Genomic DNA, 12,549 nt, shown 5'->3' with positions numbered 1-12,549 from the left:
GCCCTCTTTCCCACATGCCTGTAACGCCCTTCCTCCATCACAATGGAAAAGGCCATTTATTTTAATTGAGAAAATTGCAAGATTTGCTGAGAATTAAGATACCTTGAATTCATATATTGGTCTAAGTTATTTTTAAAAGTGAGCAGAAACCTCTGGTTAGTGAAAGATGGAGGTTAAAGGAAGGCAAGGGATGAGCAGGTAGAGAACTGGTTAGGATCTGTTCATTTAAAGAAAGTTTAACTTTTTTTTCTTGTCTTAGCATAAAATCTGGGTTTGTATGGGTAAGATAAAGAATCCAAGCAGTTATCAACCTGAAGAAACTATTGCTAAGGAACTGGCTTACATTCATCAGAGTGGTCATTTTCTGGGCTAAAATTCACCCCAAAAGGGCCATTGTGAAACTAGCACAAGCCTGTCAAGATGAAGCAGTGACTTTGCCTCTGATTTCTATCTTTTCAGTCATTTTAGCGTCCAGCTTTTATGGGCAATGTTCCCTACTCCTTGGTCAGTTAAATAAAGCTGTAAGGCGCTATGAGGAGTAAAAACCAATTATTCTGGTCCCTGGTCACAGCTTTCCAGAAAACTAGAAGAGCATATTTTTCCAGGTGGTATGAAGAGCCTCTTTGAGGTGCGTGGGTTTATATAAAGATTCTCAAAGGGGAAACATTTGACTGAAATGAGCATTGAAAGAGAGCAGAGCTGGGGATTAGAATCAAACAGATTCCCTTGGATGCCAATGTAAAACTCTTTAAAGTTTTGTGATTTTAAGTGCTGCTCTGGCACCAAAATCTGTAAGTAGATGGAAAAAAAAAAAACCCTCAAGACTGAAGAGGGACTAGCCCTCTGTTTTTTCACTTTGGCCTCCAAGTGCCCTTGGCTCTCCTGCTGCATTTTCTACTCCTCCTTCTTGCAGTGTTCAGAATTTCTTTCCATACGGCATGTGTGCTCTTCCAGATGTGGATACCTTCCACGTTTCCCACAGCTGAACTCTAAGAGGGATATTTTGTCCTAAAATAATCTTGGGATAATATTTATTGCCAGACTGATTTAAATTCATGTGAAAAGGGCTAGTTACTACAAATAGTAAAATAACCTATTATGAGAATCCTATTCTAATTTAAAATGGAAACATACCTCACGGCTAAAGAATCTGCATAATACCTTGGAATTTTAAAATATATTTATTCCAGAGAATTCTAATTTCTCAAGCCTATTATCTGCTTTTGTCCCATAGCATCACAACTCATAGTGGGAGACAGAGCATGTAAATGACTTCAATCAAATAATTTTAGAGGAGATGTATCAGATTTTAAATCTAATTTATATACGTGTCTCTTAAACTTAGTGGATGCCTGTATATTTACAGGTTGCTTAAAAGTAGGCAGTGTCATCTAATGCTGTGTAATTATGATACAGAGCAGCACTGCACAATCTAAAAAATTGTTTTATTAAGTCAGTTTTTCTTGGCTTTAACCTACTCCCATGTGACTGTGGTCAGCATCAGAGCCTCAAAATAATTCACATCTTAATATCCCAGCAAGGCCAAAGGAGCAAATCCAAGAACTAGGTCTCTTCCAGTGTCCTCAAAACACCAGACATATGCTCTGAAGTTTTTCCTCCGATATATATGACATTTATAAAAACTTCTGAGTGTTAAGGGAAACAACATCTAGAAATTTTCAACTTCTGCCTCAGCTAAAAGAAAATCATTTGCTCAGTGTGGGACCCGAGAGCGAGTAATGCCAGGATTGATGCCTTAGAACCAAAGTCCTTAATTGGAGTTTATAATCTTTTACAGCTCTGATACGTGAGTTTGTTAAACAATTGTTTAAGAAACACGTGGTTAGCTATATTTTCAGCTGTAGGACAAAAATACCTCCAACAACAAATTCTGCAAATTCTGTCCCAGTTCACAAAAATAGAGTCAAGCCAAGGCAAAGGATTCCTTCTCCAACCACAGACTCCTTCATCTGTAACCTATGATGACGTCACCTCAAGCTTCCATGCCTTCTGCTCTCTTTACTCTGAAACTGCCACCACCTCTTAAAGACTTGAAAGGTTCTCAAAGGGAAACCCATCCACATTTTATATATTCTTTGGGTATTCACACTACCCGTGTTACAGAACATGTGTGCTTATTAAAGGGATTTTCTGTGTTAGCAAGCAAGTTAGGGACTTGGGGGTTTGTCCGTGAGGAAGGCTTTGAAAGGCAATCAGATTTAGTCAGAGTGTGAAGATGGGGTCCGAACCCAGTGTCTATCCTGTACCTGGGAAGGTAGATCCACCTGCAGGTCCTGATTCTGAGGGGTTTTGAGTGTGGAGCAAAGTCTTTCTCCCACTCTGAGACCTGTCACGTCCGAGCTCCAGGCCAGGCTGCAAGTCGATTTCTTGTCTCCAGCTCGGGAGACAAGACAACCCAGCTTCCCTCCTTGTCCACAGCACAGGGACTTTCAGGAGGGGTGTGTGTGGGTGTGTATTTTCTGAATGAATGAAATTTGATTCATATTTATTAGAGCTTTCTTTTAAAATTAGAACTCCCCTATCCTATCTGATATCATCTTAGACAAATAACTAGGTCACTAGGATATATTTTCTTCACTAATTATTTTATTACTAATAAAGTATTATTAGTAATATAATAATAAAATAAGTGTTTTACTTAAATAAATTTGTATAAAATTATATAGTAATAATAATAAATAAAATGGTACTATTACTGATGACTAATACTACTTAGGTCATTGAATGCCTTATTTATACTTCTCAGAGGTAAATGTGTTTGAATTTCCCAGGAATTTTTTTTTTTTTTTTTTTTTTTTTGTGGTACGTGGGCCTCGCTCCGGACGCACAGGCTCAGCGGCCATGGCTCATGGGCCCAGCCGCTCCGTGGCATGTGGGATCTTCCCAGACCGGGGCACGAACCCACGTCCCCTGCATCAGCAGGCGGACTCTCAACCACTGCGCCACCAGGGAAACCCCTCCCAGGAATGTTTTAATAGGCTAGTTGTCTATTCGAAAGCAGTGACCAAAATTTAGTATTTTCATAATGGCATTCCTCTATGAGTCAACATATGTAATGATTTTCAACCAGTAACTTCATTAGGAATTTATGGAGCACCTTCTAAGTAAGTGTAAGCCCCTACCCCTAAATACATTTAAGACATTCAGATGTACATGTAAGTATTCAATTAACTCATGTAGAATAGATGAGCGATTAATCATGGTTACTATTCATTCATTCAACAAACATTTATGGAGTTCCCGCTTAGTTCCTGGCATCATTCTGGGAATGGCTACTACAACACTGGATAGAAAAACATCCCTGTGCTCTTGGAGCTTATTATTTACTAGCAAGAGACAGTTAAGCAAAGAAATAAATGAATAAATTAGGAATACAAGAATATCAGGTAATGATCTGTGCTATAGCGAAAATAGGTGTGTGCAAGGGTGTGATCTAAAACATAAAAAATAAAAAGTTGATGATGGCCTTTTTGAGGAGTTAGCAATTGATCTGAGGCCTGAATGACAGGTAAGAACCTGTTAGGGAAAGCTTTAAAGGAAGAGCCTTCAAATTATTGGGCAGAAATGAGTTTGATGTGTTCCTTTGAGGGTAATGATGAAGAAGACTCCTATTCAGAATATCAGGGGTGTGAGATGCAACAAAATGGAGATGCAGCCAAATGAAGATGTCCTGCAAGCAGTGTGGGTTGGAATCCTGGTGGTGGTGGTGGTGGTGGGGAGAGAAGGCAATGGGGGCACATATAAAAAGTAGTGTATGGTACTTATACAGCATGATTAGTACCTACTGGGACAGTGTAGCCGTAGAAAAGATGGAAATCCAGGGCTGAGTCATGGATGTGTCAGCCTTTAAAAGTAAAGCCGAGGGATGTGCTACAGAGACCAGGAAGCAAATTAAGAAGACGCCTAGGAGAAAGTGGTACCAAGAATGTATTTCAAAAATGAGAGAATGGTCAATTGTGTTGAATACTGTTCAGAGGTCTAGTAAAACAGGAATGAAAACTGAGTTAGCAATAGGGAAGTCCCTGTGACCTTCCCAAGAGCAGTTGTAGTGGCCTTGTAGCTGTGGATAGTAACCTATTTGAAGCAAGTTGAGAAGAAAAGAAATGAGATAAGGTAGAGATGGCGAAAGTTAACCATTTCACGTTGTACTGAGAAAGGGAATGAAGAAGTGGAAGCTGGAAGAAGATTGGGGCTCAAAGGAGAAATTTTTTGTTCCATTACTTAAAAGAGAGTTACTAGAATATGCTTGTAAGTAATGGGAATAGCCCAAGTGTGGAGGACTAGAGGGAGAAATTGAGGCAGCAAAGGGAGAATAAAAAGGCAGAAGCAAACGCCTTGCGAAGTTAAAAGGGGTTGTGGCTCCCAAAGCACGAGTGACACAATTGTTTCTGATAGATGCAGGGAGTGACTAAATATGAAGACCACTTGACAATGCAGAAATATTTCTGCATTAAAGTATTGAGAAACTAAAGCAGGCCAGGTGGAGCCACATGCATTTGCTGATTTGGGCCCATTTTTGACTTGTAAAAATACCACTTTTCTATTGCCCAAACTTACAATAATATGCTTACATAAAATAGCTTAGAATATACAAGTTGAAATAGATGATGAGCTCATGGATGTTTTCAGTTTTCTCTTTTTTTCTAAATTTTGTGAAATGTTTTCACATAATTTTAAAACAGATATAAGGGAAATATAAATGCCTCTTACATTGAATATTGCCTATTTCAGCTTAGTCTTTAGGTTAAGTCATAACGAATACCAAACAAAACAAAGACAGAATTAGATCCATGTAATCGTTCTAGTTTTATCTGATCCTCCGTGTTCTGTTCTAAAGGATTAAAACATCTACTGCATACCTAAAGATTCCTTAGGATCTGTTTCTTAGTGATCTGGATGTAAAAAAATTTAAATTAAAATAAATCCATATGTTGTGTAAGGTTTAGCTTTAAAAATGTGTCCTTTGGCCTAATTGTTTATATTTTCTTTCATCCCAGGCTTATTTATATTTATCTTCCACTGTGCTATGAAGGAGAATGTTCAGAAGCAGTGGAGACGGCACCTCTGCTGTGGTCGATTTCGATTAGCAGACAACTCAGGTAAAGGAGCATGTTGGTGATCGTTTTCCTTACATCGGAGAGGAGTTAGAAACCTTTGTCATTTTGGTTTTCTGTGGTCTGAGCAACCCAGTCCCAGTGGTAGCAAGCTGTAAAGGCAGTGTATATAGAGATGCTTAGTTGTAGTCTTAGATTATTAGGACTGCAAGAGATCTGAGGGCTCTAGGCCTGACCTTCCTATTTTGCAAAGGAGGAGCATGAATTCCAGACAGGTTAAGTGAGTTGCCCAAGGTTTCATGTCTAATTTAACAACTCATATATCCACTATACCATACATACCTTTCCATATTTTTGAAGTCTTTAATTACATTATTAGGCAAAGAGATCTTTCTCAATATAAAAAATCCCGGAAGAAGAATCTTACTTTTTTTTTAACCACCAGTGGTTACTTCTCACCCTTAATATATTAAAGTATAATTTTAAACATAGGGTCAAAGTAAGAAACTTTTATGTTTCTTCAGGTTGTTATTGTTGACATGTCAGTCTCTTGTGTGAGTCACTGCCAGCGTGTCAGAACGTCTAATGCTCTGGATCAGTTACTTAAATAATGTGGTGATGATTCTTCAGGGCAGAGTATATTCCCCCTAAAGCAGACTCATGGAGAGATGTCATTTCTTTCAGACTGGAGTAAGACAGCTACCAATATCATCAAGAAGAGTTCTGATAATCTAGGAAAATCTTTGTCCTCAAGCTCCATTGGCTCTAACTCAACCTACCTTACATCCAAGTCTAAATACAGCTCTACCACCTACTTCAAAAGGAATAGCCACACCGGTGAGTCACCCTGGCCATGGTAAAGATGTTCTCTGGGACATCTTTGTGAATATTTTGTCTTTTTAAAAAATATTGCAAACAAAATTGAATCTATATTGCCAGAATATCATTAACTCTGAATATTTCTGTAACTTCATTTGCTTTAAAACTTAATTTTCCTTAAAAGGTATGGTCTCTTGTTTTAAAAAGTTATGTGTTTTTATTGAAAAAGTACAGAAATTGAGTTGTAGATTATTTCAGCATAGTAGGAAAGTTACTTGGCAAGTTGGCAGGGGAACAGAAAGAAATACCATCCAGCTTACATGTTACAGTTAAGACTTAAGTCCTTTGAAATATATACAAATATAAAATCATAATGTTGTACACCTAAAACTAATATAATGATATATGTCAATTATTCCTCAGTCAAAAGAGAAAAAAATACCTAAGTCCTTAACCATTGGAAGAGTTATTGGCAATTGCTCTTCAAGTCACTGACTAAGTATGAAATAGGGAGCATCATACTTGGAAGGTGATACAGGATGGTGAGAAACACCGTGTCTTTGTTCATCTACTGAATCTTCATGATATTTACAATGATCACACTTTCTGACACTGAGCATGTATATGAACAATCCTGAAGACAGTGTGCAAATACAGGCAGACCTTGGACATACTGTGAATTTGGTTTCAGACCACTATAATAAAGCGAGTATTGCAATAGAGTCACACAAAGTTTCTGGTTTCCCAGTGCCTATAAAAATTATGTTTACACTATACTGCAGTCTATTAAGTGTACAATACAATTATGTCAAAAAATGTACACACCTTAATTTTAAAAAGTACTTTATTGCTAAAAAAAATGCTTATCCTGTCATCTGACCACACGGGGTTGCCACAAAACTTCAATTTATAAAAACTATAATTTATAAAAAATATAAAGAAGATGTGGCACATATATATAATATAATATTACTCAGCCATAAAAATAATGAAATTGAATTATTTGTAGTGAGGTGGATTGACCTAGAGTCTGTCATACAGAGAGATTAAGTCAGAAAGAGAAAAACAGATACCGTATGCTAACACATATATATGGAATCCAAAAAAAGAAAAAAAAGAGACGAACCTAGGGGCAGGACAGGAATAAAGACGCAGACGTAGAGAATGGACTCAAGGACACGGGGAGGGGGAAGGGTAAGCTGGGACAAGTGAGAGAGTAGCATTGACATATATACACTATCAAATGTAAAATAGATAGCTAGTGGGAAGCAGCCGCATATAGCACAGGGAGATCAGCTCAGTGCTTTGTGACCACCTAGAGGGGTGGGATAGGGAGGGTGGGAGGGAGACGCAAAAGGGAGGAGATATGGGGAATATGTGTATATGTATAGCGGATTCACTTTGTTATACAGCAGAAACTAACACAACATTGTAAAGCAATTATACTCCAATACAGATGTTAAAAAAAATACTTTATGAAAGAAGGAAGCAAAAAAAAAAAAAAAACAACTGTAATCTATGAAGGACAACAAAGTGAAGCGAAATAAAATGACATAAGCCTGTGAAGACTATTTTGCAGTCCTTGATAGCCAGTGAGCAGTGTGAAAAGGTGTAATCCTTTAATAATTTCAATTGAAAATAGCAGAAATGCTACTTTTAAATACTAATTAAACCTCGAGCAATCAGCTCTCAACACTCAGCATCCAGCACTTTCCTAATTAAAGATGATTCTAAAAGGATAATGGAAATAAATTTTGTATTTGTTGAGCTAATTAATGTAGGCAAAGGCGAATGACACCAAAAAGATTCATATTTAGCTTTTTGCAAGCAGGGAGTGATTTGTGCAATGTGTCTATAAATGTTCACATTGCAAACATTTGAATTTCAAATGACCCGTATGTACATTTGAATCCTTCCACATGTCCTTGCTTGTGCCACTAGGGTCCCCACTGCCTGGGATTCAAGATAGCACTGTGGAAAAAAAGTATGAATGTTTACTGAGGTTTTTAATTCCAAGGTTAAGTAAAGAAAGATCTGAAAACTTGGAGCAGCTTAGTACAGCAGTTTTTAAAGTTTCTTGGAGTCAGGGACATTTTGGGGAATTGAATAAAAGCTGTGGACTCTCTTCCAGCCTTTGAGTGCAGCCTTTGAGTCCTGCACACAAACAGTTTTGCCTAAAATTAAGAGGTCTGTGCACTCCTGCTCGAAACACCTGTGTAAGAAAATTAATAACAGGTATATAGTCTGAGATAGATAATTCTACCTAATTGGTAGTTCCCTGGCACAAAACATCTTGTACAGTTGACTCTTGAACAACACAGGCTTGAACTGTACAGGTCCACTTAAACACAGACTTTTTTCAGTAGTAAAAACAACAAATAGTAGTACATGATCTGCAGTTGGCTGAATACGTGGATACAGAACTGCAGCTACAGAGGAACCTCAGACACAGAGGGTCAACTGTAAATTATACTCAGATTTTCAACTGTGCAGGAGGGTCAGTGCCCTTAACCCTTGCCATTGCTCAAGGCTCAACTGTACTTATAATAAGTGAACTTTTTACTTTATTTAATCAGCCTTAAAATCAGATACTCATTTTGTTTCCCCTTCTAAAATGCAAATACTTAATGCATTGTAAGTTAGTTGTGAATGAATAGGAATTAGACCAATTGAATTGTTTTCCTCTTAACACAGCTAATAGTTGGCCTAAAGAACCACTATTAAAAGGCGAAAGAAGATTGTAACAAAGTACATAATTTGGAACAGAGGACATTTTGGAAGTATTAAAATATTTGGAAATAGTAAGCATCATGGGGAAAACTGACTAGAAGATAAAATGAATTGCAGAAATGGGGGTACCTAAGGAAAACAACTATTTCAAAACCTTGTGTATTTTTTTTTAAGAATTCATTAATGTTTTTCTGTTTCTTTTAAAATCCTTGGGGTTAAATGGGTTTTTGTCAACAAGTATAAGGATGTAGTCAGCTGTATGACGTTACTTCCACGGTATAATAAATTCTAGTTTCCGATCAACTGACGTACAAAGGGTCTTCTGCGAGCTAGCCAGTTCTCAGTGAAACTGCTGACGTTCTTGGGTCACTCAGGGTGTGCAAAAAGTCACTGCATAGCATCATGGATATCTAGATGGTTTATTTCTTGGCATTGATTCATATGTTTATGGTGTAGATAATGTCTTCTAAGAGCATTCCTTCAACAAAAGTGGATCATTCAGGTAAACTTTTATTACTTCTTTGAATGCATGAATATTTTGCAAGGTAGTAAGAGAATATTTGCATGGATTAAACTAAGACTCTTGCCGCACCAGCAAAGTTGCTTGTTCTTTACAATACTTCTCAGCTAGCACAAGGAAATTCCTGCACTGAGCTGGAGTTTCTGAAATTTCAAATGGTCCTGTGCTGTGCTGGCTCTTCTCTGCATGGGGGTGTCTGCAAGCCGCTCCTTCTAGGAAATGTACCATGTTCTGGAGTTAGTGGGTCACATTACCAGGTAAAATAATGGGAAAAAAAAAAAGCAGTACTTGAGAGGTTTGTTATAGAACAGAGTGAGATTCTTTACTTTTTCGCTGCTCTTATGAATTACTGGATATGTCACAGTACATTCATAGAAGTCATAAAAGAGAAATTGTCGATTCCAAGCCTGCTTTTTGAGGACTTTTGTCTGCTTGAAATTTAAGCATAGGTGAAATAATAGTTCATTTCCCTAGCCCCTGGTTTTCAAACTTGCAGCCATAATCAAAATCTATATTATCCACCATATAATAGCTACCCAGAGGACTGGGAATAGCATATATATTGAAATACAAACCTTGCTCAGAATTTTACCTTCTTAGACAGTGAAGACCCAGAAAATTGGGTCACGTATTTGGAATGGAGCTGGTCAAAATCTCTAAAAAGAATGTGGCCCTGGAAGTTGTCAGCGAAGCAGAGTGATTGTATCCTTGAAGTTTCTTTGAGGATGTGTGGCTTTCTAAAAACATCAAGTACAAATTGTTCATTATTGCGATTTAAGTCAATAGAAAAATTCCCAACAGAAAACCAATGGCTAGTGAATGTATGAACTGAAGGAAAGCACAGAATCAATCAGCTTGCTGAGAGCCGAATGGGGAGGGGGCCTTATAAAATGACTCCCTGAGCTTTTTTCTCACCAATCCTGGGACATGATCATTCCACCATGCTTCGGTCTGCCCACTCTTCCCAAAGGCCATCTGTTCTCTCTTGCTTCCTTTAGTGGAATAGACACTCCATTTTCTATTTTAGCCTTCATTTTATTTAGTGTCTGCTCCAACACCAAGACCACACTTGAACAATCTGAGCCGTTTCCAAAGACAACAGATAAAATGATGATGGCTTTTACCAATTATTGAGGATTTTTAATGTTATGTCACTTACTGGGTCAAACTTACTCAAAATATAAAACACCTAGAGTGAACATTCCAATTTTTCAGCCATGATTCCTAGAAGCAGGTTTTCATGATAGAGTTTTTGCCTCTTCCACAGTGAATAGAAAAGATACAACTGTAGGGAACTGAGGACTTTGTAGAAGGTCATTTGCTCTTTCATTGATGTGAAATCTCTGTAGTTAATTTTAAGACAGCATTTTTCTCCAAAATGTGGAAAGCAGATACCTACAAGATACATGAAGACAGCCATATGTATTTGTAGATAATAGTGCTTAGCTGAGTTTCAGGGCACTAGCTGTATCACTTTTAGAAAGCTTTGGGTCTAGGAAAATAATATGTGATATTGGAAAATTCAGAACAGAAATATATTTAGCAGTCCTTTATTGCTATCAATTGCTCTGATATTAGTGCTGCCAGCAATAACATCATTCTGAGACTGTAGCATAGTTAAAGAAAATATATACTTAAAATATTTCTGATAAAGATAATTTTGATTTTTATAATTTAAAAATAATTAATAAAAGATACCTTTTTTCTATATTGCAATCATTTCACAGGTTTTTTCCATGAGAAAATGTGTTCAAAATAGCCTTTATTTTTTTTTATTCACTTGTCTTTTCCAAAATTCTTTAAAGTATATTTTATTAAAAATTGTATTATGAAAAGTGTCAAACATATGAAAAATAGAGAGGATAATATAATGAATCTCCTTGTTCATATCAACTCATAGCCACCTACGCATTTTCCCCTCCATGTATTATTTTGAAAACATATCATAGACATCATATCATTTCTTCCACAGATATTTCAGCACCTTTTAATTCATTTGTTATATAATCTGTTACTACCTTGTTTGATTGATTTGCCACATATATTTTTGCAGCAATTTTCTGATTATTCTATTCACTGGCTCTTTGAAAAATACCACTTACAAGAATATTTCTTAAAACAACTCCCAACACAAATTACTAGACGGCACATTAACATTCTTTCATATGCAAGGATGCACTTTGAAGATGAAAAACATGACATTTTAGTGCTGCCTATTACCTAAACTAAGAAAGAACCAGAGCTTCATTTCCTTTGTGATCTTCTTTAATGTGCAAAAGAGCGTCCAGAACGTTAGCCCTTAGGCATGTCACCAGCTCATTTTGTAGCCTAATTTCTTGTATCATTTCTTGCAGACAATGCTCCCATGGACAAGTCCTCATCAAAACTGACCCATGCTGATGGAGAACAAACATCAATCATCCCTGTCCATCAGGTCATTGATAAGGTCAAGGGTTATTGCAATGCTCATTCAGATAATTTCTATAAAAATATTATCATGTCAGACACCTTCAGCCACAGCACAAAGTTTTAATATCTTTAATATAAGGAAGAGACATCAGTCTGCAGCAACGTGAAGATGTGCAAGCTGTGAAAACTCTGACTAGCAGATGTAAACGTGGTATTACCTAGGTAACTGCGTATATATGAAGAATGTGTTTTGTGAAGAAGGCTTTTGTGAAATTCAAAATCTGTCTTTTCAGTGTATTTCTTCCATGGGGCCGTTTCCACCATCACTCAACTTCAGTACTAAGAGCAGCACTCAGTAGCCACAGGGATAGGATTTTTTTAACTATATGATTGATTGGATCAATCAGAACTTGGGCTGTGGGGTGGAATATTAAAATTAGAGGGCAAGGGACAGGCCGAGCTTGGGACAAGCCCTAGTTTAGAGCTCATTCACACCCCACATAATAATTAGATTTGGATATGGCTGTTTGCTCCTTCATCTTTCTCTGCAATCAAAAGAGATGCCCACAGGTCCCATCTCAGTGCTGGTTTCTATGAATGCATTAGCATTTCCTCTTTTTAAATGAAATTTCAACCACAGATACAAAAGAGTATTTAATGTCTGACTCAAAGTTTAGAAAGGAATTTTTTCTCATTATCTCAGATGTTTAACCCTGAAGACCACAACATGCTTAAGAAAGAAAGAATTCCCCAAATTTTGACCTAGTTAATAAGAGGCCATGTTATTTCACTTATCCTATTCAAGACACAAGGCTTAAGCATCATCATTAATTATAATTTAGTCCTATACATTTGAATCAAGTTTAGTGTTGATGTTCCATTAGAGTGGAGCTCCCAGGAGCTGAAGAATGACCCTCTTACACCTCTGCTTTTGCTGCTCTACTGTACATTGAGCTGCGGGCTCATGGGAGGAATGCAGATTTCCATTAGGCATGC

The 12,549-nt window shown here is 37.2% G+C and overlaps 1 protein-coding gene across 1 annotated transcript in view; it reads left to right on the top strand.

Annotated features, from left to right (window-relative positions):
• Window positions 1-12,105, top strand: part of ADGRG6 (adhesion G protein-coupled receptor G6) — a 134,380-nt gene extending 122,275 nt beyond the window's left edge. Inside the window, exons 23-25 of the mRNA XM_082856103.1 lie at window positions 5,019-5,120; window positions 5,760-5,912; window positions 11,499-12,105. Coding sequence (XP_082712229.1) covers window positions 5,019-5,120; window positions 5,760-5,912; window positions 11,499-11,677 — 434 coding nt within the window. The 3' untranslated portion in view covers window positions 11,678-12,105. The remainder of the gene's footprint in view (window positions 1-5,018; window positions 5,121-5,759; window positions 5,913-11,498) is intronic.
• The last annotated feature ends 444 nt before the right edge of the window (window positions 12,106-12,549 follow it).

This window comes from Leucopleurus acutus (genome assembly GCF_964270905.1).
Source record: "Leucopleurus acutus genome assembly, chromosome: 15".
Lineage (NCBI taxonomy): Eukaryota > Metazoa > Chordata > Mammalia > Artiodactyla > Delphinidae > Leucopleurus > Leucopleurus acutus.
The sequence above is the reverse complement of the archived record's forward strand: the minus strand, read 5'-3'. Positions and strand labels throughout refer to the sequence as shown.